This window comes from Podarcis tiliguerta (genome assembly GCF_965153285.1).
Source record: "Podarcis tiliguerta genome assembly, chromosome: 1".
Taxonomy (NCBI): Eukaryota; Metazoa; Chordata; class Lepidosauria; order Squamata; family Lacertidae; genus Podarcis; species Podarcis tiliguerta.
In genome coordinates, this window is record NC_139534.1 from 78,754,143 (window position 1) to 78,770,345 (window position 16,203).

At 44.3% G+C, this 16,203-nt stretch overlaps 1 protein-coding gene and 1 long non-coding RNA gene across 3 annotated transcripts; both read right to left on the minus strand.

Moving 5' to 3' along the window:
- Nucleotides 1-1,219: 1,219 nt before the first annotated feature.
- LOC310678804 (guanylyl cyclase-activating protein 2-like) lies at nt 1,220-10,969 on the minus strand. Of its 2 annotated transcripts, XM_083443131.1 has the most exons (6): nt 9,197-10,969; nt 7,788-8,952; nt 7,464-7,613; nt 4,438-4,546; nt 2,257-2,385; nt 1,220-1,823 (listed from the first exon to the last, which is right to left on the minus strand). In XM_083443131.1, the coding sequence occupies exons 2-6, from the start codon at nt 7,980-7,982 to the stop codon at nt 1,654-1,656; spliced, it is 753 nt and encodes a 250-aa protein (XP_083299257.1). In that variant the 5' UTR covers nt 7,983-8,952; nt 9,197-10,969; the 3' UTR covers nt 1,220-1,653. The 2 variants fall into 2 exon arrangements, with proteins under 2 accessions (XP_083299257.1, XP_083299258.1); XM_083443132.1 differs by lacking the exon at nt 2,257-2,385 and having other exon boundaries at nt 9,197-10,960.
- A 583-nt stretch (nt 10,970-11,552) lies between these two features.
- On the minus strand, nt 11,553-15,670 carry LOC310681567. The gene is made up of 2 exons (XR_014513382.1): nt 14,707-15,670; nt 11,553-12,766 (listed from the first exon to the last, which is right to left on the minus strand). It is a non-coding gene; the product is annotated as an uncharacterized lncRNA (long non-coding RNA).
- Between the last annotated feature and the right edge of the window lie 533 nt (nt 15,671-16,203).

Consider the following 16,203-nt stretch of genomic DNA (forward strand, 5'->3'; position numbering starts at 1 on the left):
TGAGCAACCTGAATTGACAGAATGTGGTTGAATCCTGCCTAAAAATAGCAAAAGCCTGGAAGCTTCTTAAGTGTGAGGAGGAAAATTTTAATTTCTAAAAAGATAGTTGCTGTCCTCAAACACTTGCAGAAGTGCATTATATCTTAAGTGACCTGCTTCTCTAGCCAGGGTATTTCTGTTCCCGGAAAAGCATTTTTCTTATGTGTGGAAACTGGTAGCGGTCATTGAAAAGAATTCAACTTGTACTTTTTCCCCCCCCATTATCACTTTATGTGGCTCCTCTTATTAATTAAAAGAGATTCCAGAGCTAAGTACTGCTGAACATCCATACAAGTTAAGCCTAAGCTTGGGAGGGGTGGAGGAGATAGCAGTAGTTGCTTGACAGCTCATTGCTTAAAATAGCCTGGCTCAGCCTTGAGTCAGTTTGTTCTGATGAATCTTTCTTTTTTGGTGGCTGGAAATGCTGTTCAGGCACAGCAGTTGCTTGCCTTGATGCACGCACACACAATGCTGTTTTTAGCTAGTTATATGAGTATGTATTGTTTCATTCTGACTTTTTGAAGCAAAATGAAGTTCAGCACAGCTTTATAAGTTGACGCTCCTTTAGATGACAAGCGTTTGATCTTTTTTTAATGAATTTGTATTTATTGAAAAAATGATTGAGTTGAACAGACTTTATGAGAGTGCAAATGCAAGGTCATATGTATGCAGTACAGTGGTACCTCAGGTTAAGTATTTAATTCGTTCCAGAGGTCCGTTCTTAACCTGAAGCACCACTTTAGCTAATGGGGCCTCCTGCTGCCGCCGCGCCGCCGGAGCACAATTTCTGTTCTTATCCTGAAGCAAAGTTCTTAACCTGAAGCACTATTTCTGGGTTAGCGGAGTCTGTAACCTGAAGCGTATGTAACCTGAAGCGTATGTAACCCGAGGTGCCTCTGTACTAGTCCCCAAACCATGCCAGCACTCTGAAATGTTAAACTAGTTCTCTAGCAAGATTCAGTCGGCTGTCTTTTGGTTTCCTTGTACATACGCCTTGGAAATGAGTTTCATCTCACACTGTGACAAGTGCTCAAAAAGTATTCTTTTTCTCTCTTATTTGAATGAAGGCATAATTGCAAGATTCTATGACCTTTGGTTATGCTTTGATCAGAACTAGGATGCATATATGAGAAAATGGGTGCAAGATTTGGGTCAAAGAATAACCAGGAAACAAAGGAACTGGATTTGGGACAACTTCCATTCTATTATAATTTCTTCCTAAAGGAGAACTATTTAAAAACCTTCTGTGAATGGCATTTAATGCCTTATGAATTGAATATATAAATTAGGATCAGATAAATGTTGATGATGTGGATTAAATAAAGCAGATTACATACATATATTTTGGAATTGTTCTCAGACAGAAATATTCTGCAAATATGTTCAGGTTAATATCTCTGATATGTTAGGATATCACATACCCTTGGAACCTATTATTTCTCCTTGGTTATCTGAAAGATGTTATTCTGAAAAATGATCAAGAGATAGTACTCAACTTCATAACTACTGCTTAGATTATATAATAGCTAAAATGCCTTTGCCCATTTTATACTTTTCATTTCATGGGATCAAAGTGCCATCATGCTGAAAATATTTCACATACAATAACCAATGCTAGGGAAGGTCTGAAGACATGTCTTTTTCCTCCAGTGTTTGGTCCTTTTCATCTGCATTCTTTTTTCTTTGATGTTCAAGGATCCATTCTGTGGGATCTATGTTTAACATTTTCCTTACCCACTCATCTCTTTGCATGCCATCAACAAACTCTTTCAGTGAAATTTTTCCTGGAAGAATAATTTCAAAAATGGATTAAAAGAGTTTCGGCCATAACTTAAACCAGTGGCTCAGGGTATCAAATACAAGCTAGGAGCCACATCAGAACTTTTAGGAATTTCCAGTGTACACAACAAAGGTCAGAATCACCTTTGGGACTGGGAAGCCAATGCCTTTCGTATCATGGAAGGGATGGCTTGCCATTTGCTCTTACTGAATAGTGTAGTGACTGTAGTGTATATTCTAAAAAGAGAATTGCTGTGCATTCCCAGATGGGTGAGTAGTTATGGTTACTCAGGAAATTTGCTTTAGGAGCCCCCAGAGCACAGCAATATTTCATTTATTGCCCTTTTACTTCTATAAATGTTTAAAGAAAAAGAGCTTAAGCCCCACCCCACCCCTTTACTTGTATATCGGATTGAACTTGGTGGTTTGGCATCTTACTACATTTGTTGGTGAAAATATGCCTGTGACACTCCTGGTCCTCTACTAAGCGTGAAATTTGTTCCTCTGAGCTCTTTGAGTTTGACATCCTTGCTTCAGAGCAAGTGTTCTGTAGAGTGGAGTCTTGTTCTGCCACGGAAAGACCAAAGTAGATTATCTGTTATCATTACCCATAAATGAATATTATCTTACATGCAAAGTACTTCATTTGCTCAGCTTCATCATATTATAAGATAGGCTAGTATTATTCCCATTTACAAAGGGGAAATGGAGTCTGAGAAAGAAAGGGGAAACAAGTGCAGAGTGTTGCTTTGTAGCTCTTCTTCCTCCTAGCTACTGTTGGTCAGACACGGAAGGACAAGAGGAGCCATGGGGGCATGTTGTACTTGCAGTTTCCTGAAGCCAAGCCACTGACCTCAGTTTTTAATCAGGATACTTCTTAATAAACAATAAAGTCAAAACATTATTTTCTGTATAGTTATGGTGACTCTTAGGTTCCTCCCAGGGAGTCTTTTAAGTGAGTCACTAAGAACTGTATTGTTCTGCCAGCCGAACAGTTATGCAACTGAAAAGCTGTCCTGAGACATCTTATTTCGATAACCTCTATTGTGTATATATCATAGCTCACAGCTGAGGCATTACCAGAAAAGCGTAGCCCTTTTCTACATGATTGGCCGTTCTTCCCAAATTCCCCAAGATAATTAACTTAGGCTGCAATCCTAAACAAACTTTCAAGGGAGTACGTCCAATTGAATAAGGTGGGACTTGCCTCTGAACAAACAGCTGTAAAGTTAGTGGCATTTGCCAGTCTTGCATAACTGGCAGCGACCAAGCGTCCATAACAGCTAATGCTCAAGACTCCAGTGTAACCAAAAACTGGAAGGCAAAATGAGAGGGCTGTGCAAATAGTTTGCAAACTGTTATGTGTTTCCCTGGGGGGGGGGGAGGATCCAGCAATAGGCAGAGCCTGGGGCACTTCTCTCTCAACAGCAAAGCTTTAGTATAAAACCGACCAAGCTGCTGTGCTAAAACTGGAAGCCGCAAAGAGGCAGTGGGTATGTGGGAGCTTCCGGACAGAGGAGTTCCTCTCACTCCTGGCTAGGACGGTTTAAGCCCTGTATGATTAATTCTCAAAATGCAGGTCTTCATCCACAAATCAGTGAGCTACATACCATGCAACAGTCTGTTGATATGAATAGCATTCGAGCCAAATGGCTTCAAATATTTGTCTTCTGTTCTTGAAAAATGATGTGTCAAGAGCAGAGATATGTCTGAAAACTAGTATTTCTGTGTTATACTGAAAATATGACTGCACTGACGGCACTGTGTTGTGCAACAATATTAGAGCTTGCAGGCTCTTGAACTTAAAGTGTGGTACCTGACAGGGCCTAGAGGCAGAGGCCAGAGTATTTGGATGATTAGCCTAGGGTTTAGTCCAGCACTCTTTTGTGGGTCCAGAACAGAACCCTTCACTTTTGGAGCAGATATGGGAGTAGCACCTAATACAAAAGCCATCCATTCACTTAAAGTGCACAGCTAAAAGACACAGAGGCTGGGGGAGAAACAGCCTGGCACTTTCCTTTTTTGGCAGTGAGCCTGAAAGCTAAAACTTGCCAGTTCATTTTTTCTGAATGGTCAGCATTGTTCCCAGGTAGTATATCTCAACATATTTGTTCAAGAGGAATTGTTGGCATCTCTCTGTCTCAGATGACAATGGAGTGCGTCTTCAGGGGTGAAGTCAAACCACTGTGTTAGCCGCACCAAAGTGACCTCCCCGGGACACAAACCTGGGCAGTGTGTGGAGGTCCTAGGCTGCCCAGACTACAAGACTCACTGATGTGGTCCAAAAGGCAGTAGAGCAATACATTTGGCAACAGCTTGGCTGCAGGAGTTGCCGGAAGGAGGTGTACAAGGCGCCACCTGTGTTAGGGACTCTACTCTGGAATTATGTAGGGTTTACTCCCTAAGCATTTTTCTCTGGAAGATACCCCACAAAGCAATGGAAGTATGGGATCAGAGATGCCTTCTTCTAGAAAAGCTACTTTCCCAGGCTGACGAGCCCAATCTGCCCCTCACTTCCCCCTCTACAGCAAATGCAGAGCCATTGGACCCACTATCACTTACAAGCCACCACCACTTTTTGGAAGCCCACAGATAATTCTAACAATAAAGTACATTTACCATCATTATTTTCATCCATAAGTTGAAATATTCTGTTACACACTTCCTCCGGGGTTGACATCTGAGTATCCATATTTCTTGCCCATCCTTGTTTGACATTATAGACACTCTGGGGGAAATTAATAATTAAAAAAAACACACGTATTTATATGGCACCGTCCATACATGGCACTTTACAAAGTCACTTACAAATTGGTTGTCAACACATAAGGGAAATAGGAGAGGAAGGGGACACAGGCAGGGGTAGAAAGTAACAAACATAGCAAACTAAAACCCATGCCTGGGTAGGCTTGCTGAAATAAACAGGATTTCAGCAGGCACTTAAATCAATATACAGTAGTGAGACCATTCGCCTAATGTCAGTAGGCAGGGGATTGTAAAGGATAGATTTTGCTGCACTAAAAAAATTGTTCCTCTCAAATGCAGAACAAACATTATATGGCATTTGTAAACTTCAAGTTCCGTTGATCAAAGTGGTTGAACAGGTATGTATGAGGCAAGATAATGTCGCAAGTAAACTAGTCCCAAGCCATTAGCAGTTTTATATACCAATAGTAAAACCTTGACTTGGCCTGGAAGCAAACTGGCAGTCCGTGCAAATCCTTTTGTAAACCACTTAGAGACTGTTTGGATATTAAGCAATGTATGATAAATCTTCTTGCACAAATCAATGCTCCCACTATATGTGCATTAATGACACACACACTGGCCAAGATCTGGTGCAACTTCTCTGGGGTGAGACACTATCTGTGGACCAATATGGGCATAGATTCTTTTATTCTTCCTGACATTGTATTTAGAGGTTGTTTTCCCCATATGTTTTGTATAGGCTATCAGCACTTTTGGAGTTGATGTATCTAGCCATTTATTTTCCCAGAGGAGGTTGGTAGACTCCTGCATGCAGCAGCCAGTATAAATAATAATAAATAATAATAATAATAATAATAATAATAATCCCCCTTCGGGGACAACGAAATTACTTGACTGCTCCATAAAAACACTAATTAAACAATACAGTATCCTACAGCGGGACGCGGGTGGCGCTGTGGGTAAAAGCCTCAGCGCCTAGGGCTTGCCGATCGAAAGGTCGGCGGTTCAAATCCCCGCGGCAGGGTGCGCTCCCGTTGTTTGGTCCCAGCGCCTGCCAACCTAGCAGTTCGAAAGCACTCCCGGTGCAAGTAGATAAATAGGGACCGCTTACTAGCGGGAAGGTAAACGGCGTTTCCGTGTGCGGCTCTGGCTCGCCAGAGCAGCGATGTCACGCTGGCCACGTGACCCGGAAGTGTCTCCGGACAGCGCTGGCCCCCGGCCTCTTGAGTGAGATGGGCGCACAACCCTAGAGTCTGTCAAGACTGGCCCGTACAGGCAGGGGTACCTTTACCTTTACCTTTACTATCCTACAGCAAGGGAGATTAGATGACTTTCAAAGTCCGGGCTTCCCATTCAGGGCCGAGATCGCTCTGGAGAAGAAGCTGTTCTTAAGACGGCTCGTTCTTGTCTTCATCGTCCTGTATCTCCGTCCCGACGGCAAGAGCTCGAAGAGACAATGACCAGGATGCGATGGATCTTTTACTATGTCCAGTGCCTTCCTATGGCACCTTGTGGCATAAATCTGCTCTAAGGTGGAGAGTGGGCAGCCAACAATGCTCTCTGCTTATTCCTGTGGTTCAGTGCCCTAAATGGAGGCATCATTCTGTCAAACTCCCACAGATGAGTCTGTTTTCATTCGGAGCAGATGGAGGGACAAACCATGTACACCCCAACAGAGGAGGGTGCAAAATAAGGGAGCAGTTGGTTTCAGACAGTGAGTGAGGTGTGCATAACAAACAAGGCAGCATTGGCAAATTAGACACTAGCGGCAGAAAGTCAGAAAAACAGAGAAATACATCCACAAAGCCCTGGACAATGCAACCTGAACTTCAGGTCAAAAATTCTGGCACTGATTCTTTTCTCTACAGTTGGGGTTCTTATAAACTAAGGCAGCCTCTCTACACAAGTACAGAAAGTTGCTAAGAGAGCTGGGAGTTCCTTACTCCCCACTCTCAATCCAGAATTCGTATAATACTGTATATATTTTTTGACTTTGTCCCAGAGTAGTGATTGGAACATATCAGATTGGAAAGGGCAGCTGTGTGTATGCATATTAATGATACCAATGAAAACAATCTCTCCTTTTCCTCCTTTCAATGTGATCATTGTGCAGCATTCAAATTTTGACTTAAATCATGCCATAAGGCTGATCTCTTCCCCCTCCCCACCCTGTTCTTCATCTGACACCTGGGATGTATAGCGCACCTGCCATTCAGCTTACATTTCTTTTAGTAGTCTTTTAGATTCAGCTAAAAGCCAGTGTAGTGGTTAGGTTGTTGGACCTGGGAGACCAGAGTTCAAATCGCCACTCAGCCATGAAGCTCACTGGATGGCCTTCCTCCAGACGCCACCTCTCAGCCTAACCTACTTCGCAGGGTTGTTGGGATTGCGTGAAGACGGGGAGAATCATGAGCACCACCATGAGCTCCTTGGAGAATAGGTGGGATATAAAAGGTAACGGTACCCCTGCCCGTTCGGGCCAGTCTTGCCAGACTCTAGGGTTGTGCGCCCATCTCACTCAAAGAGACCAAGGGCCAGCGCTGTCCGAAGACACTTCCGGGTCACGTGGCCAGCGTGACAAGCTGCATCTGGCGAGCCAGAGCCGCACACGGAAACGCCGTTTACCTTCCCGCTAGTAAGCGGTCCCTATTTATCTACTTGCACCCGGGAGTGCTTTCGAACTGCTAGGTTGGCAGGCGCTGGGACCGAACAGCGGGAGCGCACCCTGCCACGGGGATTCGAACCGCCGACCTTTCGATCGGCAAGCCCTAGGCGCTGAGGCTTTAACCCACAGCGCCACCCGCGTCCCAGGTGGGATATAGATGCAGTGAAATAAATAATAATTCATGGTAAAGAGGTTCAACCAATCTCATGGTTTGGCATAATCCTGCCACGTCATTACTGGGGACCCCTCTTCTTCTAGAAGGACTTCTTACCTTCACCATTTTCCTTAGTTCATCCTTATCAAGAAAGCCATTCCGGTTGGTGTCGTACACTTTAAATGACCACTTCAGTTTGTGCTCAAGTTTCCCTCTGAGTACTAGGTTTAAAATTGCTACGTATTCCAAAAAGTCTATCATGTTATCCTGAAACATTAATAGAAAAGCAATCACTTGAAAACATCAATATTTTTAAAATTATCCAAACAGAAATGGCAGAACAATCATAATTTTTGATGGGTGCTCCTAGGATAATTCCAACCTGAATTAGATGGATGTACACAGAAGTTATCTACAAGTGTTTTGGAAAATTATACTCACCCCATTCGTGTCAAAGGATTTAAATGCATTCTCAGCATATTCAGATGCTTCACTCTGGCTGGTAATGCCAAAAAACTGCTTAAATTCATGCAAATGTAGACCTCCGCTGGGGCATTCTAGAACAAACTTTTTGTACATATCCTGTAATTCTGCCACCTCTGTTCCTTTCATGTTACCAGTGTGGAGCTGCCCCATGCTCTAAGAACAGTTAAACCCCAGTGAGGCTTCAAATGCCTTATAAATATTCTACCCTGAAAGTGTAAGTAATTTACAGTGATGTTATGAAACAAAGATTTGTCTTAAAGCTTTAAACCAGAACAAAGGGCAGCTTCTATAATCCAAACACAATGCCTTTCTTATTGTGTCCAGACAATTGAGAGCATTTTCTCTTAGCAGAGTAGCTTGCATCATAGTTATATTTTTGGAGTTCTAATAATGCCAATGCACTCATGTTGACCACATTGCATGCAGTCTTGGAACTGGGCTGCAACAAAGTACAACAAACCTTAGCAACAACATGGCTACAGCGGAGGCATCCTGCAATTGGAAAAGGAGGACAAGGTCATTCAGTTAGATCACTTGTTGGTTGCAATCCCCCTGCACAGGAGCCAATTCCTAGGGGCCATGGGGGCTTTGCCTCCCACAATAAAATATTTGAGGGGCTGCCTCCCACAGTTGATGGAGATTCCCATTCAAATGGTGTGTGTGCAATGTGTCATGTGATTATGTGGGATGGGGCTTACCAGGGCTCCCAAAATATTTTATTCAAGCTGGCACCCTTGTCCCCTTGTAAAAGGTTATTAACAAATATTTAAAAACAACACACACATTATTCGGGCTATCAACTGTCCATGCAGAAATATGTATATTGGGGAAAACATGTAAGAAGCTTAAGACTAATGAATACCAAAGTAACTTTTTTTTTTTTACAAAATAGAAGAAATGGCACTTTTTGGTGTTTGTTTGAGGCATAGCAGTGTATGATTCTGACAGCACAAAAAGATGGGGTTGTGGGAAATTCATGACTGGATCTCAGATTTATAAAAGGTTAAATATAGCTGCTGGGAACCCTGATATGGATTGGGACCATGGCACGAGGGAAAGCAGGTTTAACTATCCTCACATATAACACACACAGATTTTGCCAATAAGGGTACAGTGGTACCTCAGGTTACATACGCTTTAGGTCACATACGGTTCAGGTTACAGACTCTGCTAACCCAGAAATAGTACCTCGGGCTAAGAACTTTGCTTCAGGATGAGAACAGAAATTGTGCAGCGGCGGTGCAGCAGCAGCAGGAGGCCCCATTAGCTAAAGTGGTGCTTCAGGTTAAGAACAGTTTCAGGGTAAGAACAGACCTCCGGAGCGAATTAAGTACTTAACCTGAGGTACCACTGTACATGCATACATTGCCCTGCTTAGGAGGTGGAAGAATATTTTTATCATCACCTTTGCTACATTGTGTTGGCCAATGTGGCTAACAACAACCAACATACAACTAGGAACAACAACAGCAAAAAGATAAACAGCCTGTTAAAAACAACAGCAGATAGAACATATAAGTTTGACAGGTCAAAAGCCTGTTTAAATAAAAAGGTGTCTTAAATTTAGTTCAGAAGAGCAACAAAGAGGGGGCTAAATGGTGCTCCCTGCAATGGAAGTTCCACAGCCTGGGCACCAAACATTCAGACCTTGGTAGGACAGCAAGAAAGGAATCTTTCAGAGGTTTGTGTAGAAAGCGGACCTAAGTGAGGTTAGGATATGACTGCATCCTGTCCATTGTTTTCATCATAAAGCAGGAGCAGGGACCAGAATGACAGGGACAGAAGTCGTCTCTTTGAGATTTTAAAATGCTAGCTGCCGTGAAAATGCTTCATAACCACCTAGTTTTCACAAGAAAAGGAAACAAACATGCAGGATGAATCATCACATGCCAGGTTTAATTAGTTGTGACTGAGCTTTGATAACAAGAGCCTGAGAAATGTCAATACAATACATCGCGTATGGCTTGCCATTGTGGCATCTGCAGAGATTCAACATAATGGAAAATGAGACAGCTAGTCTGGACCCAGATTTTCTTCATTGAGGAATTATTTACCATTGATTCTATTAATTCTGAAGAAATACATAGTGATGAGGAAGCTTTGCAAAGGGAGACTGTGTTGCCATCAATCAGTACAGCTCAGTCTACCATGGGGAAGTTATTCCAGCCGATTTATGACACAAATGCAATGAAAACTTCAGATATCAACTTTAAGGTCAGGTTCCTGCAGAGAGGGATGATTCTGAGAGTGTGTGTGTATGTAGTCAGGAATGCTGGCCAAACCCAGCAGGCAGGCCTGTCCATGCCATTTATTAGGAAGATATCTTAGTGGTCTATGATAGCTGGTGGATGTTTCCTCAAGAGCCAAGAAACAGCCAGAACTCACCTGACAGTCCTGAATGGGGAGAAACTACTGGAGAAGGTCACATGCCTCCCACCGCCAAGCTAAGGTGGACTCTGTGAGAAAGATCATTTTAGACCAAGCACAAGCTTTAGTGTAAGCTAAAGCATATAGGGACTCATGTGGGTCCTTTGGGGGGAAACCATATAAACTTCCCTAGAGCATCAGCCACAGTCTGAAGGTAAGAAATCCTTGCCTAACAGCATCTCCTCTCAATCCTGTGCTCCTTACAAGGAGGTGTTCAGTGTCTTGCTTGAGCTGAAGTCTTCTTACAAAGACCTTAACCAAACCAGGGCCTTCCCTTCAGTTCCTGGGGCAGCTGCCTCAAGCTACAGGTGTGGCTGAGTATCGAGAAGCAGAACAGCTTCCCAGCTATCCTGCAAGAAGCTACAGCTTCAAGTCCAACTTGGTCATCACTACCTTGCAGAATTTCATCAGTGGTCAACGCCCCCCAAACCCCACCAATGTTTCTCAGCCTCTTAATGCAACCTGTGTGTTGCCTCCAACACCATTTGTCATCTTGAGCTGTGTTCATAGCCACCCCCTCCCCAAATGGTTGTTTGCTTCCAGCTATTTGTCACTGTTACCTTTCAAAACTGCATCCATGGCCACCCCATGATCTATATTTGGTGTTAAGTAGTGAGATGGCGCTGTGGGTTAAACCACAGAGCCTAGGACTTGCCGATCAGAAGGTCGGCAGTTCGAATCCCTGCGACGGGGTGAGCTCCCCTTGCTTGGTCCCAGCTCCTGCCAACCTAGCAGTTCAAAAGCACGTCAAAGTGCAAGTAGATAAATAGGTACCACTCCGGCGGGAAGGTAAACAGTGCGGTTTAGTCATGCTGGCCACATGACCTGGAAGCTGTATGCCGGCTCCCTCGGCCAATAAAGCAAGATGAGCACCACAACGTCAGAGTCGGCCACAACTGGACCTAATGGTCAGGGGTACATTTACCTTTACCTAGTGAGGTGGCCAAGTTTGCTAATGATATCAAATTACATTCAGGACGTTAAAACTGAAAGGGGTTAAGGAGGACTCTACAAAGGCCACACCTACATATTATATTTAAAGCCATATTGTATACTTTAACAGTCATGGCTTGCCCCAACAAATACTAAGAGCTCAAGAATTTCTGGATGCCTAGATCCAGGTTTGGGGCAAGTACTCTTTGGTGAGAGAACCCCAGCAGAGATTTAAAATCACAAAATATGCAGCGAAGTAAAATGTGGAAAGATGGGCTGTTAGACCTTTAAAATATGCTCTGCTCAGTGCCTTCCAAAGTTCCCCTCTTCCCTTAGCATACAAAAAGACCACAAGTTCAGTAAGTTTAAAATGGTTTACTTATTCCTTTTTTTATTTCTTCACTTTATTTCATTTAACTGAAATATTTTCAATAAGATATAAACACATTAAAAATGGTTTGCTTACAAACTCATCAGAGGCCAGATTCATGTGCTTTTCCATACAGCATTCAAAAAAATGTTGCACAGGCAATAAAACTTGGCTTAGTTCTGAAGTAGTGAATATTCCTAACTTAATTGGTATAGGAACTCAAGAGTGGCTTGTTGGAACCATGCGGTCTGGCCTTGGAGCAACCCGCTGAAACCTCACACACTGAGCTTCTCAGCTACTGGGAGAAAACAATAGGCTTGATTGCCTAGTTGCTCCCAAAGTGAGGTAAGCCTGACAAGATAGTTTTCTCTATGGTCTTACCCCTTCATGCATTAATCAGACTTAAGTATGATGATTGTATGAGGCTGGTTATCCCACACTTAATCCTTTTCAAGAGCAGCTGATAAGGTTCTGCTCAGGCTTTACCCTGGAGGATAAGATAGACAGATTCCCATTACAGGGCTTTTTCAATAACAACTCCCTTACTTTGCAGTTCACTTTGCAGGGACACAGTTGTTGTCCCAGGGCTTTTTTGTTCAGGTAAATTATTTTTTTAGACCTGCCTATAATGTTTAATGATGTTTTCTCTTGCAATTATAACTAATTTCAGGATCAGGGTACATGCAAAGATTTATTGATTGCTTTTTACCGGTTTTATATGCATGCCGGTTCATTTGCTTCTGGAGATAAATAAAACTATGCTTTTTTAACACGAAGGTAGTACCATTTTCTTTCCCTAGATGAGCAGATGAACAATAAGCAGCAACACAGGGAATGCATTTGTGAAATTTGATAATAGCTCTGATTTTTTTTTCAGGACTTCAGCAAACATTAATGAATTTATATTATTCCAAGTGTTTTGTAGTAAAATATGTAAACATTTCCAGTAGAATTCCACCAGCCCAACAGAAGTGAGCCATTCTCAGTGAACCATTAACAGACACTCTTGGTTAAACATTCCATGGAAAAATGGTTGAGAATGACTGAATCATTGATGTCTGAATAACTGAACTGCATGATGGATGTATTTTTTGAGAGCAGTTGCCTAAAACAATGCTCTTCTAAGTGAACTCCAACTGCAAATCTATTGCAAATCTCCATGTGATCTCCAGATGAAGGGTGGAATAGAAATTTAATTACCGTACTTTTCGCACCATAGGACGCACTTTTCCCGTCTTAAAAACTAATGGGAAAAGTCTGTGCGTCCTATGGAGCGAATGCAGGGGGAAGGCAGGCAGGAAAAGCCCCCAAGAGCCCCACACAAGCTTTGCGCGGCTCTTGCGGGCTTTTCCCCAAGAGGGAGAAGGAACTGACACCGCCAGTCAGTCCCTTCTCCCACCTCTAGAAAAGCTTTGCACGACCTCTCCAGCCGCGGGAGGCTTCGCAAGTGTAAAGAGGAAGCCAGGGCAGGGAGCGCGATCCATCCCGTTCGCTGCCCTGGCTCCCTCTTTAGACTTGCGCGCCTCTCCAGCGGGGGTGGGGTGGGGGGTGGGGGAGGCTTCGCAAGTGTAAAGAGGAAGCCAGGGCAGGGAGCGCGATCCATCCCGTTCGCTGCCCTGGCTCCCTCTTTAGACTTGCGCGCCTCTCCAGCGGGGGTGGGGGGTGGGGGAGGCTTCGCAAGGCTAAAGAGGAAGCCAGGGCAGGGAGCGAGATCCATCCCGTTCCCTGCCCTGGCTCCCTCTTTAGACTTGCGCGCCTCTCCAGCGGGGGTGGGGGGTGGGGGAGGCTTCGCAAGTGTAAAGAGGAAGCCAGGGCAGGGAGCGCGATCCATCCCGTTCGCTGCCCTGGCTCCCTCTTTAGACTTGCGCGCCTCTCCAGCGGGGGTGGGGTGGGGGGTGGGGGAGGCTTTGCAAGTGTAAAGAGGAAGCCAGGGCAGGGAGCGCGATCCATCCCGTTCACTGCCCTGGCTCCCTCTTTAGACTTGCGCGCCTCTCCAGCGGGGGTGGGGGGTGGGGGAGGCTTCGCAAGGCTAAAGAGGAAGCCAGGGCAGGGAGCGAGATCCATCCCGTTCCCTGCCCTGGCTCCCTCTTTAGACTTGCGCGCCTCTCCAGCGGGGGTGGGGTGGGGGGTGGGGGAGGCTTCGCAAGTGTAAAGAGGAAGCCAGGGCAGGGAGCGCGATCCATCCCGTTCGCTGCCCTGGCTCCCTCTTTAGACTTGCGCGCCTCTCCAGCGGGGGTGGGGTGGGGGGTGGGGGAGGCTTCGCAAGTGTAAAGAGGAAGCCAGGGCAGGGAGCGCGATCCATCCCGTTCACTGCCCTGGCTTCCTCTTTAGACTTGCGTGCCTCTCCAGCCGCAAGAGATCTACCAGAGGTAGATCTTAACCCTTGCCTCACCTGGGAGCTTCTCTGGGCAGGAATTCCCTCAGCTTAAGTGGGGTGTGGGAAGTGTGGCAGGTAGGGGGGTACCTACCTAGACACTGAAGCTACATGTCTCTCAGATGAAAATTTGGAGTGGGCATTGTGTGAAGTGGCTGTGGATCTCCTGCTGCAGAACTGTAGTATAGAGTTGGGAGGGCCACCCGAGGGTCATCTAGCCCAGCCCCCTCACAATGTAGGAATCACAGCCAAAGAACGCCAGGCAGATGGTCACCCAACCGCTGCTTAAAAGCCTCCAGTGGTGGAGACCCCAAACACCTTCCGAGGTCATAGAATTGCAGGGTTGGAAGGGAACCCTAGGAGTCATCTAGTCCAGCCCCGGTGGACAGCGGGCACAATCCATCCTGTTGCGCAAGACTAAAGATGCTGCACAAGGCTAAAGAGGAAGCCAGGGCAGCGAGTGGGATGGATCACGCTCACTGCCTTGTCTTCTTCTTTAGCCACGCTGGAGAGGTTTAGCTCCTGGCTGGAGAGGTTGCGTAGCTATGGATCCCGCGCGCTGTCTTGGCTTCTTTGCTCTTTGGGGCTGGTGGGGGAACCCGGGCTTGCCCCACAGTCCCAAGAAGCTCTGGGAGAAGCAGACAGGCTGCGTGCAGCCTGTCCGTTGCTCTTTGGGGCTGGGGGGAGGATAATATTTTCCCCCCTTGATTTCCCCCTCTAAAAACTAGGTGCGTCCTGTGGTCCGGTGCGTCCAATAGAGCGAAAAATACGGTAATAATAGACAATTTATTATAGTCAGACCAGCTTGTATAACACAATAATGACAGCATTCATAAAGATAAAATATACAATTGGAGCAGTTTGCAGCAGTAGCTCCTGAATTAAAATTGAGATATATGCCTGTACATATACGCGTACAACTGAGATTTGGGCTACCATAAAAATTGACCCTGAGGCGCCCCAAGGGCGACATCAGCTTTCCCCTAGTAAACTATTTTATTCTAGAGGATGATTTGTGCCTACAAATCTGGGCGTAGAATCTGGCTACGAGCCAAGCTGTTAATAATAGTTTGTTTATACATGAGCATTATTGTACTATTAACCATAAGGAGTTGCTTTAGGCATATTTTAAAGGGGGGGCATGGATCTAAAACTATTTGTGCAAGCAAGTATACTTATCTGTAAGCAAAGGGCTACTCATATTCCAGAGACAGGTGGCTGCAACTCCTGTGCTACATCATTGTGATGGGTTCCACAATCTTATGTTGTTGTTTTTCCAGGAGGAAGGAATTGCCAGCTGCAATAGATCCACCCACCATGGAGGAGTTGAATAACTTTGCATGTATAATTGGGGGCTTCAATTTAAACCATAGTATTTTATATTGAAAATTATTAGGTACCTTGTTAAGTATACTGAAGTCCAGAGTCATGTTTCTGCCCTAATTACGGTATTGCGTGCTTTTACAACACCTTAGCCTTCAACATGGGAGTTCCATTTCTGTTATGTTTTATAGCACATCTCCTTGCCTTCGTTTTCATTTAAAGCCTATCCAAATAGGTTAATAAACAAGCTGCAGCAGTTTCTTAAAGGTAGCCTATTTTGTCTCAGGCAGCAACATGTTATCCATGTCACCTTGAAAATGACCTTCATTTCCATCTACCCACTCGTGCAAAATTTGTGATGGGTCCCTACTTTTAAACATGACAGCTCTGGTGAACCAGTTTCCTATAGCAGCTTTGTTTTTTTAAAAAAATAAATTTGTATTAAGTTTTGCACAAATATCTCCAATCATACAAATTCCCAATTAACATATTTTCAGTTTTAGGACTTCCCTCAACTTCTCTGACCATCATCCGTATTTAAAATTTTGTCTACGCATTCCTCAAATTTAGTATCGCCTTTTTTAAAAAAAAATATCTTAATAGCCTTATTTGCATTTTTGCAATATTCCTTATTTTTTCACAAAGCTTCTTTAAAACCCACTAGCGTTGTTTGCTCATCACATACACTCTTCAAATACTCCGAAATTTTTTTCCCAGTTTCCTATAGCAGCTTTGGCATAGATGGGAGCAGGGGACTATTGGGCAATGTTCAAGTAACCTTCATGTTATCAGTGGTTCAAGTAACCTTCATGTTAACCAGTGACACTAATAAATGGCCAGTGACATCCCCATCATTGCTCTGAACTCATAGTTGGAAAGCAATCCTTATCAAGGCACACCACTTATTGAGTGAGGGTGCCATTGTGGTTTTAGAAATATTTTAA

Excerpts from the sequence above, each read along its gene's own strand:
- LOC310678804 (XM_083443131.1), bottom strand. The coding sequence starts at position 7,982 with ATGGGGCAGCTCCACACTGGTAACATGAAAGGAACAGAGGTGGCAGAA. Across the intron at positions 7,614-7,787 it reads AATCCTTTGACACGAATGGG|GATAACATGATAGACTTTTT; the intron begins GTGAGTATAATT and ends TTAATGTTTCAG. Across the intron at positions 4,547-7,463 it reads AACTAAGGAAAATGGTGAAG|AGTGTCTATAATGTCAAACA; the intron begins GTAAGAAGTCCT and ends AATTTCCCCCAG.